Genomic DNA, 23,361 nt, shown 5'->3' with positions numbered 1-23,361 from the left:
ACTGCAAACGGCCTTGAGCTCCCAGCTTGAGAAATACCGACAAGAGCACTTCAAGCCTTCACTCTACACGAGGGCATTAATAAATAAGTTACTTTAATAAATAAGTTACTTTGCCAACCAAACAACCATAACAAAACAGAGAGGCAGTTACTCTAACACCAACTGTCATAACTGACACTCTCTCTCTGAAGGACTGACAGCATCAACATTCCATAATTCAAGTGTCAATTGTCAACTGCCACTGGAACTGTAATAGGTTCCACTACAGCTCTATCTTGTGGTCACATACACGTCATTTCCTAACATCCATTGCCTCTTTTGGGATCTTTTTGTGGGGCCAGAGAGACAACAGAAGCATGCAGCATCACTTTAGATCTGAGACTCTTCTGGAGGAACCAACCAACCCAGACTTCATGGCTGATCTTGTGAGGCGTCACACCTGCATGACTTCCCGTATTTGGCCAAAAAGTTACCCCTTGGAGATTTGTCTGGCTGCCCGACATGTGCTTTCCAGGCAAACATGTTGGAAAGCCACCCAGAGAAAAAGGGCAAAGGGCCCAGGGAGCAACATTGCTGGGAGAAGCAGCTGGTGGGGCTTGGCATGCCTTGGCATGGATCGCCCCTGAATCCATGTGGGCCTTCCACCTCCAGCAAGACAGGCAGCCTCTTCCATGGGGAGCTGGCCCTGGGCAACCATGTGCAAACGGGGCCAGGGAGGTGGGCCAAGGCCTTAGCAGCGCAGCCTGGATGCCTTCCACTGACAGAGGGCTGTGTGCCTCTCACTCCCCTCCTTTCCTTTTGAATGCTGCCATTTAGGCTTGTGTGCATGTCGTGTGTGTCGCTGTGGGCTGCCAGGGGTCGGGGTGTGCTGCTCCTGGCTGCCAAGGGCTGCTGTTGTTGCCACATGGGAGGCCTCTTTAGTCCCTGCTGCTTGGCACAAACCTTGCCCTTTGCCTGCTGTGCCCTGACAGACAAGTCCTCCCTGGCTGCTGCTGTTGGGAGGGACTGGCTGGGCCATGCTAGGGCCTTCAGGACTGGAGGCAGGGGCCAGAGCACTCTTGATGCGGTCAGGCGCTGTGTGGATGGGGGGGGGGGGATCTGCCTGCTTTGCCAGAACCACAAAAGAGGCCTGGAGAGATATTGTTCAGCTGTGGCAGAGGAGGGGGGCTGCGAGCGATCCCAGTGATGCACAAAGTGTAATTGGATCTGCCCCCTTCTGCCCCACAATATTGTCCTGTTCAACCTTCCTTCCTTCCTTCCTTCCTTCCTTCCTTTTGATTGTATGCCCAGGTGCTGTATGCTATATTTTAGAGAATGGAACTGGCAAAACCTCCTCTGAGGATCCCTTGCTTGAGAAAACCCTGTGGAATCCACGGGAGCATCCTGGCATTTGCACAGATACACAACCAAGGTCCCCTTGAGCCGGCTCTGCTCCATTGCTGTGCCCACTGAGCCCAAGAGGCAAACCTCCTTCTCGGCCAGCCATCCCATTTTGAATTTAATTTCCTCTCCTCTCCTTTTTAGCTCTTAATCCCAATGTGGGGAATACACTTAGTCCAAGGGGCACGATGCTCTCAGCGCTTCCCCAGGAGGGACTCTCAGAGGTCCCACAGGTCCATTTCAGCTGCTTGAAGGCATCACCCATCCAACCTGGGGTTGGTGCAGCCAAGAAGAAAGAAAAGGAGAGTTGTTGTTGTTGTAGTTTGTTGTCATCAGCTTCACAGCCCCCTTGGTGTTATCAACAGGAGTTGTGGACCATCAATGGTTAAGATTCTGTCCAAGAATCTAGGAATCTGCAAAGTATTGCTGGGTCCGGTGGTGGCACTGTCCGAGTGCGGTCCCTTTCTGTAATTGTGCTGTTCACCAGATGCATCTGCAAAGGTGGCAAGACGGAGAGAAGAAGGGCTTCCCAGCCAATCCCAAAACATGCCCAGGCTGGCACACTGCAGTCCTTCAGGTAATTTGGAGCTGGGCTTTACTGGTCAAAGAAGGTGGTGGACTCTCAAGTGACACAGGGCTGTTGCCAATCAGACCTAAAAGGGCAGCTGCTCCGGCCCTTGTTTGACTCGGCTGCCAGGGAGGAAGAGGATGAGGACTTGAACCTGCACCCAGCTGCCAGGATGAGGCCAGCTCTCTTGATGGAAGAAGGTGTGGACCTAAGAGCCCCTGTTGCCGACTGGCACTTGGAGATAATTTGCTTGTTTTGCAGTCATGTGGCTCTGCTGTCCATTGATTTCAGAACCCATTAATGGGTGGCTTGTGAGTGTGCGCGTGTGCGCTCTGAGCAGCGTTTTTGTGGTAAAACTCAATCCAGCCCAACAGCAGAGTGGGTTTGCAAAGCTTCCTGGGTGGGTCTCTCAGACACATGGGGCTTTCTCAGGATGATTCCCCCCCCCCAAGACCACCTCTGTCTGTGCCTTGCTGTAAGCTCTTTTTGACATGGGGCAGGGCGGCTGGGGACCCCTGTGCAATTGCAACACACAGTGCAAAAAGGCAATGAATTGAGGCAATGCACAGGCATACCGTGCTTTAATATGCAATGGTTCCACATGCACATTGTCCAGGAAACTCACTTTGCATGCCCAGTGCGCTGAGCGCCTATCTGAGTCACTAACAGGGCCCTGACCAATGAGCGCCATTTTTTCTTGCTGGACTAACCCCCCTTCTCCCCATGTGCATCCATCCCAGAGAGGGACAGAGTGGGAGGAAGGGGCCTGGCCTGGTTTGGGGATCCCCAGTGGGCTTCTGCCCCCTCCTCAGCTGGCTCTCAAGGAGCGAGTTTTCTCTTCAAAGGATTCCATTAGAAGTAACATTAATAAAAGATTGCTGGTGGCATTTCTCCTCTTAAATGAACTGAGCCATTCTCTCTCTCCCTGCCTCCAAATGTACCAGGAATGAAAATGTTCTGCCTGTCAACTTGGTTTCCAGTGGGACCAGTTCAACACTCTGCCCAGTTTGTGGGCAGCCCAGACCCAACAGGCAGCTGGAAAGGGAAAACTGGAAATGCACAATTATGGGAGCTGATGGGCAGAGCCTGATGTTGGTGGGCAATTGTGGCAAGTGTCTTTTGGCGCACGTGTTTCTCTCCCACAGTCCCACATGTGAACACACCAGTGGTGTTGCTTTGTTCAGTCCCCCATTTACTATGGATTTTGGTTGCTGCCTCCAGCACTAGAACAGCCAGATCCCAAACCAGCTCAGAGCCCAATGTGGGCCGCTTTGTAAGTTGTGGGGTGCAGTGTTTGTGGGAACTACCCATAATTTTGCAATGAGCTGCCTCCTCGCCAATTTCTCTTTTCCAAATTCATGCTCACTAGGCAATGCCGCAAGCTGGTTGAAACCAGTCTAATGAAAATGGTGGTTCAACATGGGTCAGTGCCGGCCCATGTCTTTCACAGACCAGAGTGACAAGGCTCTGAACTTAATAAAACCTAGTTTGTTTAATTAAGTATTTTAAGCATTGCTCTACATTCTTGACTGAGTCAGGGCTGTGTGTGTTTGTATTTGTGCACATTGACTCCTGCCTTTTCTCCCCAAACAGGAGCCCAATCAGCTTAGAACTAAAGTAAAACAGATACAGATAAAAATAGATCAAAACATGTCCTGGTACCAAAGGATGCTGTGTTAAAAAGCAATTAAGCCAGCTATGCCATCAAAACGCTGGTGAATTAAGAAGTAATTGAAAAACACATTCAAAAGGAAGTACAGTACAACAGGATGATCCAAACTGACTTCCAAATGCAATAACAATAAAACCGCATCACCCTAATGGAGCCAAGGAAAGCAGCAGGTATAAGAAGCAGACAAATCAAGGCAGTTGGCATGGAAGGGCTTTCTGGCATGAATGTGGCTGGAATCATGCCCTTGTTTACATGCACAATAAAAGACCCCTGGCTGCATCTGCACTGAGGAAAAAGGGCAGTTTGACACCACTTTAATTGTTGTGGCTCAATGCTTGGAATCCTGGGATTTGTAGTTTTGTGAGACATTTAGCCTTCTCTGTCAGAGAGCTCTGGTGCCACAGCAAACTATAAATCCCAGGATTCCATAGCATTGAGCCATGGCAGATAAAGCGGTGTCAAACTGCATTATTTCTGCAGTGCAGATTCAGCCTCAGAAGTGTGCCTGATCCAAGCCTCTGGAGGAAAGCCTTCCAGCTGCATGGCCCTCCAGTCCCACTGGCTTTGCTCCTTTTGGGCACAGAAAGGGCCATACCTGCCTTGTCCTGGTTGCAGATCACCAGAAACCCAGCTAGCAAAGGGGCGTCTTGGAGCACGTCTGCATCTCTGGAGATATTTCAGAGCCGTCTGGAGATTCTCCTGGCCAAGATGAGTGAGGAGCGGATGGGTATCATTGCCCCCGTCCGTCCCTTGCCCACCCCCATCCAAAATAAAACGCCCCATTTATAAATGAGACACAAAATCGAGCCAAACTGGCAGGGACTATTCAAAGCTCTCTAGCTGGCTATGAATTATAGATCATGGCATAAGATCATTAGCTGCTTTCACATTTTCTCACTAACAAGGAATTGGGCATCAATTATTTTTTGATGCCTGTGTTTTTAAAAAAGCTCTTCCTGCCTTCTTTGTTCCTGATGCCTCTGAAGGCCTTTTTCTCCTGGCAGCTGCCGCTTCTAATTTGGGGGTTCTAGGGTGCAGATGATCTTTCTGGATGGGGAGAATGGGGGCTCCCCATTCTCACTTGGGGGGCAGCATTGGAGAAGCCATAGTGGGGTTAGTAGGAGGTGTCCATGGACCTGTGGAGGAGATAGGGTTCAGGGCTTTTAAGACTGAAGCTGGGATGGCAGGGTTTCCTCCCCAGCACCCCAAGAAAGACACTGACCAGCTGAGACCTGTCCAAAGAGGGGAGACCAGGAGGGTCAAAGGTCTGGCAAGCAAGCCTTAGGAGGAAGGACTGAGGGAGCCGGTTATGTTTAGCTTGGAGAAGAGAAGACTTCAAGGGGACAAGATGAGAGCCTTCTCTAAATATCTGCAGGGTGGTCATGCAGAAGACAGAGTGGCATTTAAACAGAGTTTGGATGACCACATCACAGGGGTACTTATCTGGGAAGGCCAGCTCTGGCAGCAGATTAGATTACATATCCCATCTGCACAGCCGTCCTGTACATCTCAGCCTGCATTTTCTCTCCAAAGAGCAGCAGTTGCTGGGTGCTCAGATGATCCAGCTTTCAAGCCCCAAACTGGCTTTATGCTTTCCAGTTGAACTTCATTAGCATCTCCTGGCAGAGCATGCGTCCTTTTCCTTGTGGGAAGGTTTTGCTGGAAGCCAGGGAGTTTGATTTCCCAGCAAAAGCTGGATTTGTTTTAAGTATTGATAGGTTGCCCCCCCAACCAGGTTTTCAGGGATGTTTGCGACAAGAATGCAAAATCCAGTTAGAAATGTATAGGACAAAACAGGCCAACTGCAGGCATTTCAGAGCAATTCCACACTTACAGTCTGGACCCAACTGGGGGAATGTCAAATCCCTGAAAGCCAATCCCTTTGAGAGCCACCATGGAAGGGATGCCCAGAGGGAGTGCAAAATGCCACCAGGAGCCAAAGTTTGGATGGCCACCAGCCATGACTGCCTTTTAAAGTGTAATGTCCCAGTTTTGGGGGAAAGGGTAGGCTGTAAATAAAGATAAGGATGATGCTGAAGATGCTGATGTGCCACTCCTGCCCCTGGTGATGCTTCCAGTCCTTGCCTTCTGCTCGCTTTGCCCCAGCCGCCTGCCTTCTCTGACCATGTGGCTGATGGCAGAATGCATCCAAAGGTCTTCAAGTGCTGCTGCATCCCTGTGTTTGCCAGGGAAGGATGAGTCTTCCTGCCAGTTCCTCTGGGTTGGCGCATTGCCTCCCCTCCTGATGCACTTACTACGCGCATACACACCCGTCATCCATCTGGTGTCAGCCATTTTGCTTGGCATGAGTGGCATCACAGCGGAGCGTGCCTAGATGTGTCCCTTGCCCTCGTGTGCCATGGGGGGGGGCTCCTGTCACTCTGCCCCCCACCAGCCCCCTTCCCCACTTAAGGCCCCTTGGAAGGAAGGGGCTGCCAAAGAGGAAGGGACCCCGGTTGGACCAGGTGGCGAATGTCCTCCATCAGGTTTAGGTGAGGGTTATTTTTCTGGCTGAGGTGGGGTGGGGGCTCCAGGGGTTTACCTTCCAATTTTGGAGGTTTCAGTTCCGCCCGGGGGATCAAGACTGCCAGGATCCCTCCCTCCCAGAAGTCCCTCTTGCAAAAGGCAGCCTGAGCTCTGAGGGAAGAAATCACTCTGCCTATGCTCAAAGTCACGCTTCACTGCCTTCCTAATGTTCTTGGTTCTGAGGCCTGGCTCATACTGAGGTCCAGATCCTTCACAATTCCTGCACCAAATTTGCCTCATAAGTGAATGCATCGTGAGAAGCATTAAATGCGTTGCTATGCAAGGATCAACTCCTTCTCAGTCCAAAGGGCCAGGAAGCTTTGCTACTTATTAATAGCACCAAATCACTCCTGTTTTACTGTTTTATTTATTTATTTTTCGATATATTGATACTGCTGGAGTGTGGCTTTTGCCGCAGCCTTGGTTCCTCTGTGGGTCAGACTGGAGTTTCCCATCCAGGGAAAGCTATAGGGCTGGTGGCCCCAATGGGGGTTTCGGAGTAAGAGCCAGTGGGGCCCTCTCCCTCAATTCCCCGATCCCACTTTTTCAGCTGCCTTTAAAATCTCCCAATTTCCCTTTCTCTCATCTCCCACTTTCCCCCTTTGCCTTAACTTGAATGGCTGCAAATTGCATTCAAAGGGCAAAAGTGGTTTGCACTCCATTAACTCAAAGGGGGGTTAAGAGGAGTGGAGGGGATGGACCCTTGCCTTTCCCAGATGGCTCAGGCAAAAGCAAACGGCTGCAGCCTCTCCCAGCCTGTTCCTCCTCCTTAATAATTTGTGTCATTTTGATGCTTCTTGGCCTCGTGTGTGTCCTGGTTTTCACCTGTGAAATGTTGGGTGGCACGTAACCGCAGGGGAAGCCACGGGGAGAGAAAGGTGGTCCTCTCCATTTCCCAGGAAGGGTACAAAACCCAAGCTGAGAAGGAGCTAGCCTCTCTTTCCAGAGGAAAGGGTCACCCCTGCCAAAGAGGACAGAGAGAGCCGCTCTGCATAGCAATGAGTGCTTAATTGATGCTTTTGGACACGATGAGATGGTTGTCATTTAAGGGATGGGTTTTTGTTTGTTATGCAACTGTTTATTCCTTTCTGAATGTATGGCTAGCGATTGTTAAGGCAATTATCTTCAGGGGGGTTATTTCCCTCCTGCTTTTTTGGTGAGCTGCTTAACATAATTGGCTGCAGGAGAAAACAGTGGAGGGCTCCTGCCCCAGAACAGGAGCCAAGGCACCAGGCATTGCAATCTGAGGGATATAACCCAGTGAGGGATGATGCCACTCCTTTTGCAGTGGGGCTGCTACAACTCATTTCCGTGACTTTCCTAGTTGTAGGGCTGTGGCTTTACTGAAAGGGGGAGAAAAAGGAGCAAATCGCCCTAGTGCTGCGGCTGCATCCTTTTCTGCTTTGAATCTGGAGAAAGCCACAAAGTGGATGGGGGAGGAATGTGTTTACAGCATGTAGCAACCAGATTTCCCCCCCCCCCCAAATATTATTTTTAAACTATGTGTGTGTGTGTATCCCACATCATTCCTCACAAGCCAGGACTCATGGTGGGCTTTAAAATGTAATCAGAAATCAATGCACTTACTTTTGAGGAAAAGGATAAAAGCACAGCTATAACTGTAACCAGCCATCTCAGGGCAAGGGAGGCTTGGAACTGGGAGCCTGCTTTTTAAAAAGAAAATAATAATAATAACAACAACAACAACAACAACAACAACAACATCAACAGTCGGAGGCTTTTCAGGCTACCTGAAGGGGTTTTGCTGAAGGGGGTGGCACCAGGCCTCCAGAGGACCCACTTTGGGGCATGGCATGGCTTCTGGGCAAACAAGAAAGGAAAGCAGCACCTCTTCTTGCCTGCCCAGTAACCACACCAGTCCCTCCAGTTGTAGCACCCTATTAAGTGTAAACCACTTCTCTGGGGTGTCAACTGGTATGGTATGTGCCCCCAAACCCCTGTGAGGCTGAGAAAGTGTCAGTTGCCCAAAGTCACCCAGGGGGTATCCATAAGGATTTGGACCCCGAGTCCTTGTTTAACACTGAAACCACTACACTCCACATAACTAATACCCTTTCACACGTATAAGTCTCTCGTTCAGCCAGGTGTCCCCCATAATCCTATATCTGTGCATTTAATTTTTTTGCCCTAAGTGCAGTACATTTCTCCATGTTGAATTTCATTTTGTTAGCTTTGACCCAGCTTTCTAGTCTATTCAAGCCATTTTGAATCTTGATCCTGTCCTCTGGAGTATTAGCTACTCCTCCTAATTTGGTGTCATCTGCAAATTTGCTAAGTATGCCCCCAACTCTGTCATCCAAGTCACTGATAAAGATGATTCTATGATTACATGGCTCTCATGCTGAACATAGAGCCCTGGCAGCTCCTTTGGAGTTCTCACTAAAAGCCAGGATGGATTAACTGGCCCAGAAACCACCAAGACCAGTCTGCCAGGGAACAATCCTCTTGTCTGGGGAGAGGCGGAGAAGGGAATCCAGTCAGACGCTCCAGGTTTGCACCCACAAGAGAAAAACATCCCTATCAGAGACCAGATGGAGTTTTGTGGGGTTTTTTTTATTGTTGTTATTATTTTATAAGAGGAACGTGAGGATACAAGGGAGCAGAGTCACAATCCTGAACAAGGAAAGGGGTGCAGGGCTGTGTGACTGAAGTTACCCGTAACAGGAGAGATCTGTGCTTTACTTGCAGGGCAGGGATGTCGGGCGGGAGAGTATGTGCACGCGTCTTTGGAGGCCTCCCTGGAAGCAGCCTGGTGTCTTCTGGGTCACACAGGGCTCTTGCCAAAGACGTGACAAAAGGAGGAATGGGGAGGTGTGCCACAATGGCTACCCCACTCGAGAAGGTGCCCTTCCTCACAATGTGTCCCAATGGCCGCAGGGGAGTAAAGATGTGGGGAGGGGGACCGCCAGCACCCTGAAGCCCCAGACGCAAGGCAGGGCAAGGGCAAGGAGGGCTGGTCTGGGCAGTGCCAGACTGGGGCACCTGGTTTGGCACCACTTTCACTTTATTGTTGCTCAAGGCTATGGAATTCCGGGAGTTGGAGTATGTTGTGGGGTCCAGAGCAGAGCTCACCTCCTAGAATTCCATAACCTTGAGCCAAGGCAGTGAAAGCGGTGACAGTGTGAATGTAGCCAGGTGTGCCAATCAGTGCTTAGGCAGTGATCTTTATAGACTATATTAATATATATCTTAAATATTATCTTATACATCATTGTTATGAAAAATAAAATCCATCCATGGGCATAGTCACGTACCGATTGCACCACTGAAAAGGGATCCCTGGAGCCCATCTTCCCCCTTTGAGCTGCCCACTTGCAAAACCAAAGGGAAGTAGGGAGGGGGCTTATATTCTGTGCCAGCAAACCAGGGGGCTTTGGGTGCCACCTCTTGGCACTTTGGGGCATTAATTCCAGCCCAAAGTGCCTAAACATAGACGGAGGCAGTGCAGAGGAGGAGAAAGAAGGGGAGATCTCCCCAGTGTTACCCGGCCCATGGCTGACCCTCCTTGGAAGACAGATGCCCCATGCCAAGTGTGGCTGCTTTGCGCTGCCAAGGCGCCTACTCCCACCGGAAGTCCTGGCCAACCGTCTCATAGAAGCGGATGTTGTGGGGCCGATAGAAGTCCTGCAGCTGCTCGATCACTTCGGGGTCGATCTGGACATGGGTCCTCCCCTTGGACTTGCCCAGGCAGCGTGGCAAGCTGCTCCCGTCTGCCCTCTTCAAGCACGGGAAGCCCTTGGTCTTGTTGAAGTAAAAGTGCTTCTGGGTGATCAGCCGCTTGATGCCCAGGAAGTCCTGGATCTTGCCCATCTCGCCCGCCGGGTCCGTGATCAGCCTCTCCCCACTGACAAAGTGCATCTGGGAGAGTGGGAAGTAGTGCAGCCAGCTCTCCAGGTGCACTGCGTAGAGTCCAATGCGAATGGCGCTCCAGGAGGTGTCCACCAGGCCCAGGCTGCGGTTGAGGAAGGAGAGGCCCTCGAAACTGGGGATGTCGGGCTTCTTAGAGAGGGTCTGGGTGTAGTCTGAAATGGCCCGGGTGACCGGGTTCCTCACCACCACGATCAGCTTGGTCTCCCGCGACATGTTGAAGATGCGCTGGGGGGCCTCCCGGGTGACGAAGTAGCTGGGGGTCTTCTCCATGGTGATCTGGGTCTCCAGAGAGCGGGGCATCAGGCGCCTGCAGGCAGAGAAATGGAGGGATTTGGTGAGATTTAGTGGCTGGAGAACAGTCCCTGCCCCCTGAGCCACCCCTCCACAATGGTTTCCAGTTTCTTTGTTCTCTTTTACATTCATATAAGGCAGGTAAGGGGGATCTCTATTTCATGAAGGGCCTGAGTCTGACCCGCTCAATGCTCTCAAATCCTCCCATTTCCAAAGGCCTTCCACTGCCTGAGAGATGAAAGCAGAATCTGAAGATGCCAGCCACAGATGCTGGCGAAACGTCAGGAATAAACTCTTCTAGAACATGGCCACATAGCCTGAAGAACCCACAAAAAGCTATGGATGCCAGTCATGAGAGCCTTCGACTCCACAGAACCCTTTCTGTCTCTCAAGATCCCCCCTGTGATTTTATCTTATTATCTTGGGCCTCTGATCAGAAGCAGAGCATATCACTTGCTCCCTTCTGGTAGTTAGTTCCCAGCTGGGCTCCCACTGGCTCCAGAGAGGAGCATGGTTTAGAGCATGGATGGATGGAGATGGGGAAGACCTGCCTTTCAGCTGGCACTGCCTTGGCACAAGGGAGGCTCAGGGTGCCCACCCCTGGACCTATGCTCTCCGCTGGCATTTCCACAAGAATCTGGAAGGACTGGCTGAGAACATGCCATCCTTCTACAGTCCTCCTTGGAGTGAATCATAGAATCATAGAGTTGGAAGAGAGCGCAAGGGCCATCCAGTCCAACCCCATTCTGCCATGCAGGAACTCCCATCAAAGCATCACCATTGACAGATGGCCATCCAGCTTCTGCTTAAAAACCTCTAAGGAAGGAGACTCCACTACACTTCAAGGAAGGAGTGTGTTCCACTGTCGAATAGCCATTACTCTCAGGAAGTTCCTCTTAATGTTGAGCTGGACTCTCTTTTCCTGGAGCTTGCATCCATTCCTCCATTGTCTCCTGTTCTCTGGAGCAGCAGAAAGCAAGCTTACTCCCTCCTCAATATGACATCCCTTCAAGTATTTAAACAGGGCTCTCATATTACCTTCTCTTCTCCAGACTAAACATCCCCAGCTCCCTGAGTCTTTCCTCATGGGGCATTGTTTCCAGACCCTTCACCATTTTAGTCACTCTCCTTTGGTCACGCTCCAGTTTCTCAATGTCCTTTTTGAATTGTTTTGCCCAGAACTGGACACAATATTCCAGGTGGGGCCTGAACAAAGCAGAATAGAGTGGGACTATTACTTCTCTTGATCTAGACACTTTACTTTTATTGATGAAGCCTAAAATTGCATTGGCCTTGTTAGCTGCCACATCACACTGTTGGCTCATGTTCAACTTTTGGTCTACTTGGACTCCTAGATCCCTTTCACATGTATAAGTCTCTCATTCAGCCAGGTGTCCCCCATCCTATATCTGTGCATTTACATTTCTCCATGTTGAAATTCACAGAGTGGAGAAGGTGCAAAGCCAGCGGCCTCAGAGAGTCCCTGGAAGCAGAGGCCGAAAGCAAAGCTTCTCTGCTGTTACCCAGAGGGCTCCTATGGGCACCAATTGAGGCAGCGTATAACTCCAGTCTCCTTCCTCTGATGGAGAAGGTGACGGAGGTCCGGTTCCCGTTTCTCAGGCCTTCCTCCTCTTTTCCAGTGCTTGGGAAAGTAGCCTTTCCCCCCCTTTTCCTTTTGGTTACGGCTTCCAGAATTGGTGCCATGTGTTGGATGGGCGTCCAGAGCCTTGCCATTTCCCATCCACCTGTGTGGCAGGTATTTTTTCCATTGGGGCTGTGCCAGGACTGACCCCTCCACAGGTACCTTGCAGCCACGAAGGAAAGCTTCTTCTCCTCTTCTGGACCATGGAGGGCAGGGGTAAAATAAGGTCCATGCTCTAACCCTTGGCTGCATCCACACTGGAGAAATAACCTGGTTTGGCACCACTTTCTCTGCCCTGGCTCAAGGCTATGGGATTCTGGGAGTTTGTTGTGGGCCCAGAGCGGAGCGGAGCTCTGGACCCCACAACCAACTTCCAGAATTCCATAGCCTTGAGCCAGACAGAGTTAAAACGGTGCCAGTGTGGATGCAGCCCTCGTGTAGTATCATCATACTTCTAAGGAACAATGCACCCCAACAGACTATCCTTCATGGGCAGAGCCTTAACAGCTCCTCACCTATTCTTATTTTCTCTTTTTCTTTTATCCATCAATGCCTTGTTTTATTTTAGCAGCGGTACTTTCGGCTCCCATCCGAAACCTTTCACCACTTCAAATACGGAACTATAAACTTCATAAACATGCTGCATAATTGCTGTGCTGAAAACCTCATCCCCTTACTCCATTTTAATGCAATAGGTGATATATATCTATAGATGCCTCAGTTCCCGCCACAATTCTTTTGAAAACCTTCCGCAACTGTGTCCTGTGACTCCAAATCTATAAATCTAACCAACACATCTCTAGAAGCTCTCTCCTTTCTGGCCTAATTGCTATTGATCCTTGTAAACATAACTTAGATAAACCTCAGGTTCAGTACAATCCTTATCAAGACTGAACATTAAAAATAAAATTAAAATCCTCCTGCACCATCTTCTAAGATGTCAATTATGTTTCCTAATTTGAATGTCTATCTCCTCTCCATTCTCCTGTTCTAGCAGAAGCCTGCTCTGGTTTTCCAAAGTCACATTCCAATAAATGGTTTGACTCTGTTTCAGTTCTTCAAGTGCCTCTTCTCAGGCCCTGCTCTTACATGGGTTGCATGCAGAAACAGTCCAGTTTGCATGCAGAAACAGTCCAGTTTGCATGCAGAAACAGTCCAGTTTGCATGCAGAAACAGTCCAGTTTGCATGCAGAACCAGTCCAGTTTGCATGCAGAAACAGTCCAGTTTGCATGCAGAAACAGTCCAGTTTGACAGCACACTAACCACCATGGCTCAGCACTATGGAATCCTGGGATTTATAGTTCGTTGTGGCACCAGGGTTGTCTGACAGAGAAGGGTAAATGTCCCACAAAACTACAATTCTCAGAATTTCCTAGCATTGAGCCATGGCAATTAAAGTGGAGCCAGCCTGGATTGTTTCTGCATTGTGGATGCAGCCTTGCTCTAACATCTGTTCAAAAGTTTTTCAGAGGCAAGAAAAGGTTATGCAAGGAACCGTTTTAACTCCTGGGGCTCCCAGCATCGCCTCCTCTGTATAGTTAAAATGGTTTCTTTTTTAAAAGGTTGTGATCCTTAAGTCAGATTTTCTGAATTTGGATGAAAACAAGTTCTGGGTGCTTCCAATGATGAGTCCTCGACCTTCTTCTACTCTTGCAATTGATTGATTTATTATTTGAGCTTCTCTGTCCAATTGCTGAAATAAGCCTTATTTTTGCCCGTTCCCAGTCCCAAACCCAGAGAACATTTCACATCTCCTTAAATCTTAAAGTCCAGTTTAATAGCTATATCTTAGAGAGAGCGAGATTGAGCGTTCAAGGGAAAAGTTGGAAACGCTACACTCTTTTGAAGCATTAAATAGTAATCAAGTCTACAGCCATCAATATGCAACTCATGGGTAAAAACATCAATTAAAAAAGCCATTCCAGATGCAGAAAGCACAAGTTAATTAATACAGTGCAATGATAAATATGAATAAATAAGCCAATTGCCACACAAAGTCAAACCTTTGATTAATTCATTAATCAGAATCAAAGGCTGATCAGTTCATTAATAACTTTATCCCGGTTCCACTATTCTCAGCCCATGTTTAAACAATGTAAGGAATATAACTAATAACATGCAGCAGAGTGAATTGAGTTTAAGAAAACAACAATGCTGGGATCAATTCATCTGCAAGTGGCTCAAGAGCAGCGATTCAGACAAAAGGTCCCCCACTCAGAGCTCATTCTGATGTTGCTTCAAAGACAACAGACCAAAGCCTTGCCTCCCACTCCGTCCTCTTCTTTCCCCCCCATTTTTTAAAGAAAAGGGTCAGGACACTTTATGAACTCCATCATCCTTTGAGGCAGAAGCGTCTTCCTCTGCCAAAAAGCTCTTACTGTCAGGAGGTTCCTCCTAATGCTGAGCTGGAATCTCTTTTCCTGCAAATTGCATCCACTGCTCCATTGGGTCCTATTCTCTGGAGCAGCAGAAAACAAGCTTGCTCCCTCCTCATAGAATCGTAGAGTTGGAACTTGGAAGAGATCCCAAAAAGGGCCCTGATCCAGTCCAACCCCTTTCTTCTGCCATGCAGGAACTCTCCATCCAAGCATCCCCATTGACAGATGGCCATCCAGCCTCTGCTTAAAGACTCCACTACACTCTGAGGGAGTTTGTTCCACTGTCGGACAGACCTTACTGTCAGGAGGTTCCTCTTCTTTGTCTCCAAGGAGAAAGAGATGTTCCCATGCTCTTTTTACACTCTTTCTTCTCCCCTTTCTGAAGGGCAAAGGGGGAGAAAGCAGCCATGGGGCATCTCTTCAGTGCTCCTTGAAGCCCTGAAGCGAACCTGGGAGAAGGTGGGGTTACCTCTGGATGGAGTGTTTCTGTTGCCCTCCTTGGGCTTTTCTGCTTCCTTCTCTCTCATTCCTTAGCTTGAGGGGGGGGGGGTTTGATCAATATCAATGCAAAATCTTCCTCCTTGCAAAGAGAGGGAGGGAAGCTCTTGCTGCCAACATTGCACAGACGATGTTGTTGTTCCCGGTTTCTTGTTCTCTGCCTTCCAGTCAACTGTGACTTATGGCATTGGCAACCCTCGCCTATGGTATTCTGGGCACATTTTCTTCTCAGGTTCCTCTGAGGCTGAGGGAGCATGGCTTGCTCAAGGCTACACAAGGCTGGGTTTCTCTGGCTGGATTCAAACCCCAGCCTCCCAGAGTGCTAGTCCAACACTCAAACCACAATACTACTACTACTACTAATAATAATAATGTTGTCTTGGCCAGATTTCTCCATATTCCATTGCTTTCCATAGCTGACAAGGAATTCGAACCTGGTCCCACAGTCTCCTAGTCAGACACTCAAGACTATTCCACCGCATTTGCTCTGGCTCTACTAAAAGGTTTTTATTCTTATGGACCCCTTGGAACTCCATAGAAAGACTCCCCAGGTTTCATGTATCTGTGGGAATCTCAGGCGCTTCTGGGTTGCAAGGGATGCTTCTCCGTCCCACATGTCTGCAGGTACACACACGGCTATGGAGGAAAGGGAAATAATAACAATTTCAATGTGGAGTCGAAGGCTTTCATGGCCGGCATCCATAGTTTTTTGTGGGTTTTTCTGGCTCTGTGGCCATGTTCTAGAAGAGTTTCTTCCTGACGTTTCGCCTGCATCTGTGGCTGGCATCTTCAGAGAATGAAGAATGAATGAAGATGCCAGCCACATATCCTGGCAAAATGTTAGGAATAAACTCTTCTAGAACGTGGCCATAGAGCCCCCCAAAAAAACCACAAAAACTATATATAATAATAATAATTTCCCTGCCGGGATGAAGCGGGGAAGACTCGAAACATGATCCCCTGCACCTGCTCTGCCCTCCCTTCTGTGGCCAAAGGAACCAAGCATGTCCTGCATGTCCGGCTTGGCCAACCTGCGTCCTGGGCAAGGCGAAGGCTAATGCTAATGCCTTGGCATAATTGCCTCTTCCCCCGGCTGGCGTTGCGCTGGGCCTCATAAATCCAGGTTACGATTCTTATTGTTCAACCAGTGTCAGCAAGATGCTAATTCGGTGTCAGGGATCCCTGCCACCGACCGGCTTCCGATGGCAAGCGAGGAGGTCTGGGTCATCTATCAGCCGAGGACAGCTTTATAAGTGGATGGCGGTCGGAGATTCATAAAAGCGCTGTGTCCCTCATGGGCCACCTCTGGGCTTATTAATGCTCAGTTCCACCAGGATTAAGTCCATTCATTTGTGTATTTAAAAAAACCCACAAAATCACCGCTCCTAATCAATTATGAAAGATACGAAACAAATGTGGTCATAAATTATAGGAAGGAGACCGGGGGCTCTCAGATATTGTGAGACGGGGGTGCTGGGATCACAGTTCCCATGCAACAATTGGAGATGAAGAGAACAAAAAAATAACTAGTAGACAATAGGAATGATGATGACGACAAGGACAATCCTAAAGAACTAGAAATGCTAGTGTATTATTACACCAGCCCCTAAATGGGGCCGAGGGGAGACACATGTCACCCCAACATTCACCCTGTGATGTAATTATGCAGGTACATTAAACCTGATTTTTAGTGTGTTTGAGTTTGCCATTCAAAGAAAAACTACCAAGTCTAGCAAAGGATAAAAAATATATATCCAGAGACACACGCTTTCCAAGGCAGTGCTCTCACCCTGAGATGCCTTCTTCTTCCCCTAAGGACCAGAGAAAAGCCTCCAGGTCCTGAGCTCTGGGAAAGATTCCTTGAGGGGATCCCAGCACTGGGAAGGAAGGCCAGTCTGCAACTGTCCTGCTCTCCAAAGGCAAGAAGATCCCCTGCAGCTGCAGCTTTGGCAGTGGATGCTCCTCATGACTTTCCTTCCTAGGGAGCCTGCAATGGCCTTGTTCTCCTTCCACTTGGAAGCAAAGACCATCCCCCCCCCCTTTTTTTTCTGGTAGGTTTTGTAGGACTAACATTTTACAAGGAAAGGCTTTTAATAGAGTGCACTGCTGCTTTTATTGGGACTTTTTTGCTTTTTACTGGTCTGAATTCTAATCTCCCAGGCGGAGCACACTCATAGCATCAGTTGTTCAATAGTGTGCCAATGTCAGGTACATCCCACCGATGCAATGGGTCTCCTCTAGTTAGGGCTAACCATAAGATTCCATTATTAGTACGCCATCATTTTTAATGTTGTTGTGTGCCTTCACATCACTGCAGACATATGGTGAGCCTAAGGCAAGCCTATCACAGGGGTTTCTTTGCAAGTTTTTTCAGAGGGGGGTTTGCCATTGCCATCCTCCGAGGCTGAGATTGTGTGGCTTCTGGCCCAAGGTCACTCAGTGGGTTTATATGGCTGAGCTGCCCGGGATTCAAATCCTGATCTTCAGAGTCATAATCCAAACGCTCAAATCACTACACTATGCTGGCTTTCCATTTTTAATTTTATATATGTATGTATGTATATACACACAATTTCTTTACATTCTATTTCACTTCTTGGACAGAGAAGGGCTCAGATGTCAGGTGCAAGAGGAAAGGATTCTGAAAGCAAGGGTCAATTGTCTGTCCCTGGGACCCATAGAAAGCCACAGAGGGAAAGGTCAGACTCAGGGAAAACATTTCCTGCAAAAGCATTGCATTGCCAGGAGAAAAGGCGGATGGCCTAGTGGTGTGAACTGGCTGCCTGCATGTACAGAAAGTGTGCACAAATGTGCGGGGGAAGCACAAGGTGCAAGAACAGTTCTCCCGAAAGGAAGCAGAAGGCGCAACAGTGGCAGAGGCGGGTGGGAATCCTGCCAGGCCACGCGACCCCCGTGGAGCGGCTTTGACGAAAGTGCAGGCGGACACCCACTCCCCACCAAAGGAGAGCCCAAGAACCCAGTTTTCAGTGGGACACTGTGATGGATGGAGGAAAGGAATTGTCATCTTGCCCAACAATGTCTAACCATCCACCCCTTGCCTCCATTCCACTGGGCAGAGAAGTGAAAGGGCACCCATTTAGGACAAAACCTCTGGGAAATGGCAGCAGTGCAAAACTTCTGCAAGGCAGAAAGGAAGGAGCCCATTCTTTCTTTGGGTACTCATGGGCGCAGGGGACCAGCCATGCCCAGGTGGGCGGGTGGGTTTGCAGCTTCGGCCACCATGCGCTCTCCAGAGAGAGACCCAGGCTGCAACTGCCTTGCGAGGAAGGAACACTGGGCTCACCCCTTCCTCCTCTTCTTTCATGTATTCCCTCTGCCTAAATATATGAATAGCAATGCCTCTCCCACCCCCACAGCCCCCACTCTATGCTCCCAGTCAGTATTGCTGCGATGCCACTGACAAACACAAATCCTCTTGGTTAGCCCCATCTGCATGAGACCCACCAACCCTTGCAGGTAGACCTCTTCCAATTCAGGCAATGGGTCTCCTCCAATGGTGGCCAATAGGACTGTTGTGGTTTGAAATAGGTTGCTCACCTGGCATGCAATGTGTATGTCTTGACATGCATCTAAAAGAGAGAATGGCTCCCCCAAGCGCAGGCTGGTGGCTTTCGCTTGGCACCCCCCCCCCCTGCATGCCCACCCACCCTCTGCTGCCAGTGCCAGGCTTCCCACCGCCCCTGGATTTGCAACACAGCAGGGTAAATATTTGTTTAGGCTTGTCTCTGGTGTGCATGGCAGGGACCCAACTCTGCGTGCAGAGTGCCAGCCAGCCCCTGGGTAATCCTGGGCTTTAGTCACTTGTCAGCAGGAAAATGAAGTGTTTAGCTTGGCAGGTTTCCGACACCAGGCAAAAACGGACGCCACTCCGTTCCCCTCGGTGCTAGAGTCGCTGTGAGCTGGGCTTAAAAATGGGTCCGGAGGCGGTGAGGGTGGGTTTCTCTCACCAGGGGTTCCCCAAATTCCTTGGGAGCCTGAAAGGAAGGGTCTGGCTAGGGCCAGGGAAGTGTGGCAGTGCGTTCGGGTGCCAAATGGCACAAGGACCCAACACTGTGGCTCTATGAACTGGAAGGCAGGAAGCATGGCAGACTAAGATGGCAGAGAGGAATGGAAAGCTGCAAGGACTAGGAACATAGCCCTGTGGGGCTGCATCCACACTGGAGAAATAACCTGTTTTGGCACTGCTTTAACTGTCCTGGCTCAAGGAGAGCTCCGTTCTGGGCCCACGACATCCTCCAACTCCCAGAATTCCATAGCCTTGAGCCAGAAAAGAGTTAAAGCAGTGCCAAACCGGGTTATCTCTCCAGTATGGATGCAGCCAGAGAGTCCCAGAATTTTGCGTCTGCATGGATGCGCCTTTTGATGGTTAAACCAATATCAAGCTCTAGAAAGAGAATGTCAGTCAATGGGACTAAATGGCGGGGGGGGGGGGGGCAAGAAGAGCCCTGTCCTTCCCCAGCCTCTTTTTTGGAAACATTGGGGGGAACCCACTGCCTCGACCCTTGACCACCTCCGAGGCCTTGCAGGCAGCCTGGCCTAGTGGTCTGAGTGCTGGACTGGGCCTCTGGAGAGCAGGGTTCCAATCCTGCCTTGGAGCTGTCACTGGTGACTCTGGCCAAGCCAAGGCAAAGGGAAAGGCCCTCGCTCTGGACGAATTGGCCAAGAAAACCTCAGGAGAGTAAGTTGCAAAGACACAAGAACCAACCCCAGCCGAGAGGGAAAGCACTGCCTAGTGGTTGGAGGGAAGGGGCCCTCTGGGCTGCTGCTGTCCGCCTGGCACGAAGGCAGACCCGCCGACAGGGCCCTCCTTCCCCGCCCCGGGCCTGACCTGTACCACTCGAGGCCCCGCTGGAAGTGCCGGTCGAAGAAGTGGGGCTCGGTGCCGAGGGCGCGGACGGAGGGGTGGCCGCGGATGAACTCCAGGACGGCGCGGGTGCCGCCCTTCTTGACGCCGACGATCAGCGCCTGCGGCAGCCGCCTCCCGGACCCCGGCGGCCAGAGACGAGGCCCGGAACGGAGCCCCGAGGAGGAGGAGGAAGCGTTGGCGGCCCTGGGCGCGGGCGCTGCTTCTCCGGGGCCGCAGGGGCGCCGCTTCTCCTGCAGGAGCCTCTTGTGGGGGAGGGCGGCCGGGAGGCACTGGTCCTCCGAGGGGGCCTCCGGGGGGGCAGGGGGCGCCCCGGGGCAGCAGGCCAGGAGCAGGCTGTAGCCCAGGAAGGTGGCCGAGAGCGAGAGCAGCCAACCCGCCAGCAGCAGCAGCCGAGGCCGACGGAGCCGAGGCCGACGGAGACCCCCGACGGAGCCCCTCGGCAGCCCCCGGCGCCCCCCGCTAGGCGCCATCCCCCCATCGCCTCCTCCGACCCCGGCGCCGCCGACGAGGCCCCCGACGCCTCCGGCCCCGGCTCCGGCTCCGCGGGGTTCCCATCGGGCCCGAGGCAGCCAGGAGCCCCGCCGACGCCGCCGAAGCCGCCCTAATCCCCGCCAAGACCACCCCCTTTAAGGCCCCGCTGACGTCACACGCCCCGACACGCCCCTCGCCCGCCCCGCCCCCTTCTCCCTCGGGGAGGGCGCCTCTGAGCACGGACAGAGTGCTGCGGCGGCGGCAACGCCCGGCTTTCAGGGGCGGAGGCTGGCACTCGCCCCCCGGACCTGGCAGCCCCTGCCTTCCTCTGGGGCTGAGAGAGAGTGACCCAGAGCCCAGCCCTCTAACCATTAGGCCAGGCTCCCTTTGGGACGCTTGGCTTGGAAAGCAGCAGGACCCTTGGCAAGGGGCGCCATACTAGTTTCCAATCCAAGGAGCCGAGGGGCATCTGGCCACGCCCTCCCCGGCATTGACCCCGCCCCTTCCCTCGCCCCGCCCCCTCCGGGCAGCAGCCCCTTCCCCAAGTGGGCCTGGGCCCTCGCCCCATTTCTGTCCCGCTTGGCCTCGGAGCACGGAGCAGACTCAGCCCCTTTGGCCCGGATTGGCCTGGGCCCGGTGCCTGCCAGTTGGCAGCCTCAGAGGAGGCAGGGGCTGGGTCTGGTGCCTTAAGAGGGGATTCCTGCATGGCAGGGGGCCAGTCTAGATGGCCCTTGGAGATGCTGTGAGTGGCAGAGATGCCCGAGCCCAGAGAAGGCCTTGGCCAGAAGGATACCTTGGAGCCCCCTTGGAGGGCCTGCGGAGGGGCCCAGGGAGCCCCGCCCCGCCTCCTCCTGGGACCAGGCGCCAGAAAGGCCTGCTGCCGGGGCCTTGAACCCAGAGCCGAGGGGAGGCGGTCCCAAGAGAGCAGAGGGCCCCCCCGGCGCCCCCTTGCCATGTAATCACTCTTGAGCAGCCCAGCCCTGTAACTGCGATGCAAGGGATCAAGTTGTTGCTGCGAGGGAGGGATTGGGGGGCAGCCTTAATCCCTCTCGGTGAGTAGATTACAGAGATTACTCCGGCCTAATCCCCCGCTGTCTGCCACTGATGCGATAAAGGCCCTAACGAAACCAATGGAGCCCTCCCCCCCCAAGGCCCCCGAGCGAAGAGGAGGGAGGGGCTCTGCTCCGGCCTTTGGGCCCCTGCTGCCTCCCTCCTTCTGCCTTCTCCCAGGGCACAAAGCGCCGAGCCCTTTGGGTGGGAGAGACCCCCGGGGCCGGGTCCTTCTCCGGAGGGGCCCTTTGGGGATGCTGGGCCCTGGAGTCCAAAGGGGGGCCTTCCTGGGCCTTCCCTGCCCTCCCCCTCAGAAGTCTCCCTCCGCTCCTTTCCAGACGCAGAAGCAGCCTCCAAGGCCCCCCTGCCTGCCTGCCTGGTGCCCCTGCTTGGCTTTCGTGGAGCTCCTCCGTGCCTTTCCTTTGGGGGCTGGAGGGGTTCCACTTTCCATGGCCTTGCGCCCCCTTTCGCTGGCCCCCGTCGGGTGTGGGGCCCAGAGCCCCCAGGAAGTGAAGGAGGCCAACCCCGCACTTGCCTTGAGCGCTGGGGCTGGGCTTCGAGGAAGAAGGGCACCCCCTCAAGGGACCCCCGAAGGGCCGCCCGGTCCGAGCCCCCGGAGGCCAGGAGGGGAGGGGGTCCCGGGGGGCGTCGTGGCCCAGTCCGCCTCTCTCTCGCTCTCTCTCTCTCTGCTCGCCTTCAAAGAAAGAGGGAAGAAAGAAGGGCAAGAACAAAGCAGCCTCAGAAGTTGCCGACTCAAAGCCGGCGCCCAATTAGCCCCCCTTGATCTCCCTCCTAATGGAGGGAGGCGGGGGGGGGCATTGCTAGGGGAGCAGCCCTGGAGCAGCAAAGCCCCCCCCAAAAAAAGGGGACCCAGGACGACCCTTCAGAGGGGGGAAAGGGATGGGGAAGTGGGGGGCTGGAAGTGGGGGAGCGGCTGACTCTGGCTGGGAGAGGGGGTCCCATTCCTATGGGACCCTGGCCTACAAGTGCCCCCCTCCGTCCGCCCCACGTGGGCCTCCAAGGCCTCCAAAAGGACCCTCCTCGTGCTCAACCCTACAGGTCCCAGAATTCCACAGCATGGATCCAGACAGCCAGAGCAGTGTCACACCGCTGCTATTGTGCCTTCACTGCAAAGCCTTGGGAAGTGGCACAACTAAAGGCCCCCAACTGGGCAGAGCCTGCCTCTCCCCTTTGGCCACTGGGTTTCCAGAAAGAAAGAGGAGGGAAACCCAGGAGGAGAGGACTGTGGGTCCATGCAGGGTGGCCCCCAGGACCAGCAGTTGGGCTCCCTTCTGCGAAAGAGAGGACCCTGGCTGCCCCTGTCCTTTTGGGGCACCCCTCTGTGCCACTCTTGCCCTGCCTTGTGCTACATAGAGACCTATGCACTGTGGGTGGGATGGGGGGGCTTGGGACCCTCTCCTTTAGAAGGTCATAAAAGGCCACATGAACAGTATTCCTGGTGGCGCGATGGTTCAATGCTGCCTGTCCTGCAGCCACTCACTCAAAACCACAAGGTTGCGGGTTCAAGACCAGCAAAAGGGCTCAAGCTTGACTCAGGCTTGCATCCTTCCAAGGAGATAAACCGCTTAGACACTGCTTAGGCAATATGAAGCGGTAGATAAATGAAGCTTGTTTGTTATGTTTCCTTGGCGCTGGGAAGAGACACCCCTCTGGGGTCTTGGGAAGGGCAAGTGTGTTGCGTGTGTGTGTCCATGCTTGATCTTGCTTCCATGCTTCTGTCTCGCTGCCCACATTGATTTGTTCCAAATTCCTTGATTAATTACTCTCCAAGAAATTCCTGCTCTTTTAATTACCCTGCTTAATTAGGGCAAACTTTTAATTGTGTCCCTAAGCTGAGCAGAATCCAGTGGGATCGCTAATTAGTGACTGGCACTTGCTTAGATGCAATTAGTGGGTGAGACTGTGGCAAGAGGGCGGGACCTAGGGAGCCATGTGGGAGGGGCCAGAGGAGCACGTGCTGCCGTCACCATCGGTCACCATCATGCAAGCGCCAGTCTCCAGGCACTTCTGGGTCACCTCCGGTTCTGTCCTTGCCAGGACATGCACCTCCCCTGCTTTGCAAATACATGCACCATGCAATTGGG

At 52.1% G+C, this 23,361-nt stretch overlaps 1 protein-coding gene across 1 annotated transcript; it reads right to left on the bottom strand.

The window, feature by feature from the left end:
* Positions 1-8,701: 8,701 nt before the first annotated feature.
* Positions 8,702-20,315, bottom strand: LOC149306157 (heparan sulfate glucosamine 3-O-sulfotransferase 2-like). Its single transcript, XM_089539660.1, has 2 exons — positions 19,697-20,315; positions 8,702-10,344 (listed from the first exon to the last, which is right to left on the bottom strand). The coding sequence occupies exons 1-2, from the start codon at positions 20,203-20,205 to the stop codon at positions 9,726-9,728; spliced, it is 1,128 nt and encodes a 375-aa protein (XP_089395786.1). The 5' UTR covers positions 20,206-20,315; the 3' UTR covers positions 8,702-9,725.
* Between the last annotated feature and the right edge of the window lie 3,046 nt (positions 20,316-23,361).

This window comes from Sceloporus occidentalis, unplaced genomic scaffold, assembly GCF_023333645.1.
Source record: "Sceloporus occidentalis isolate IW3139 unplaced genomic scaffold, rSceOcc1.0.p SCAF_10, whole genome shotgun sequence".
Lineage (NCBI taxonomy): Eukaryota > Metazoa > Chordata > Lepidosauria > Squamata > Phrynosomatidae > Sceloporus > Sceloporus occidentalis.
This window is presented reverse-complemented; position numbering and strand designations above follow the sequence as displayed.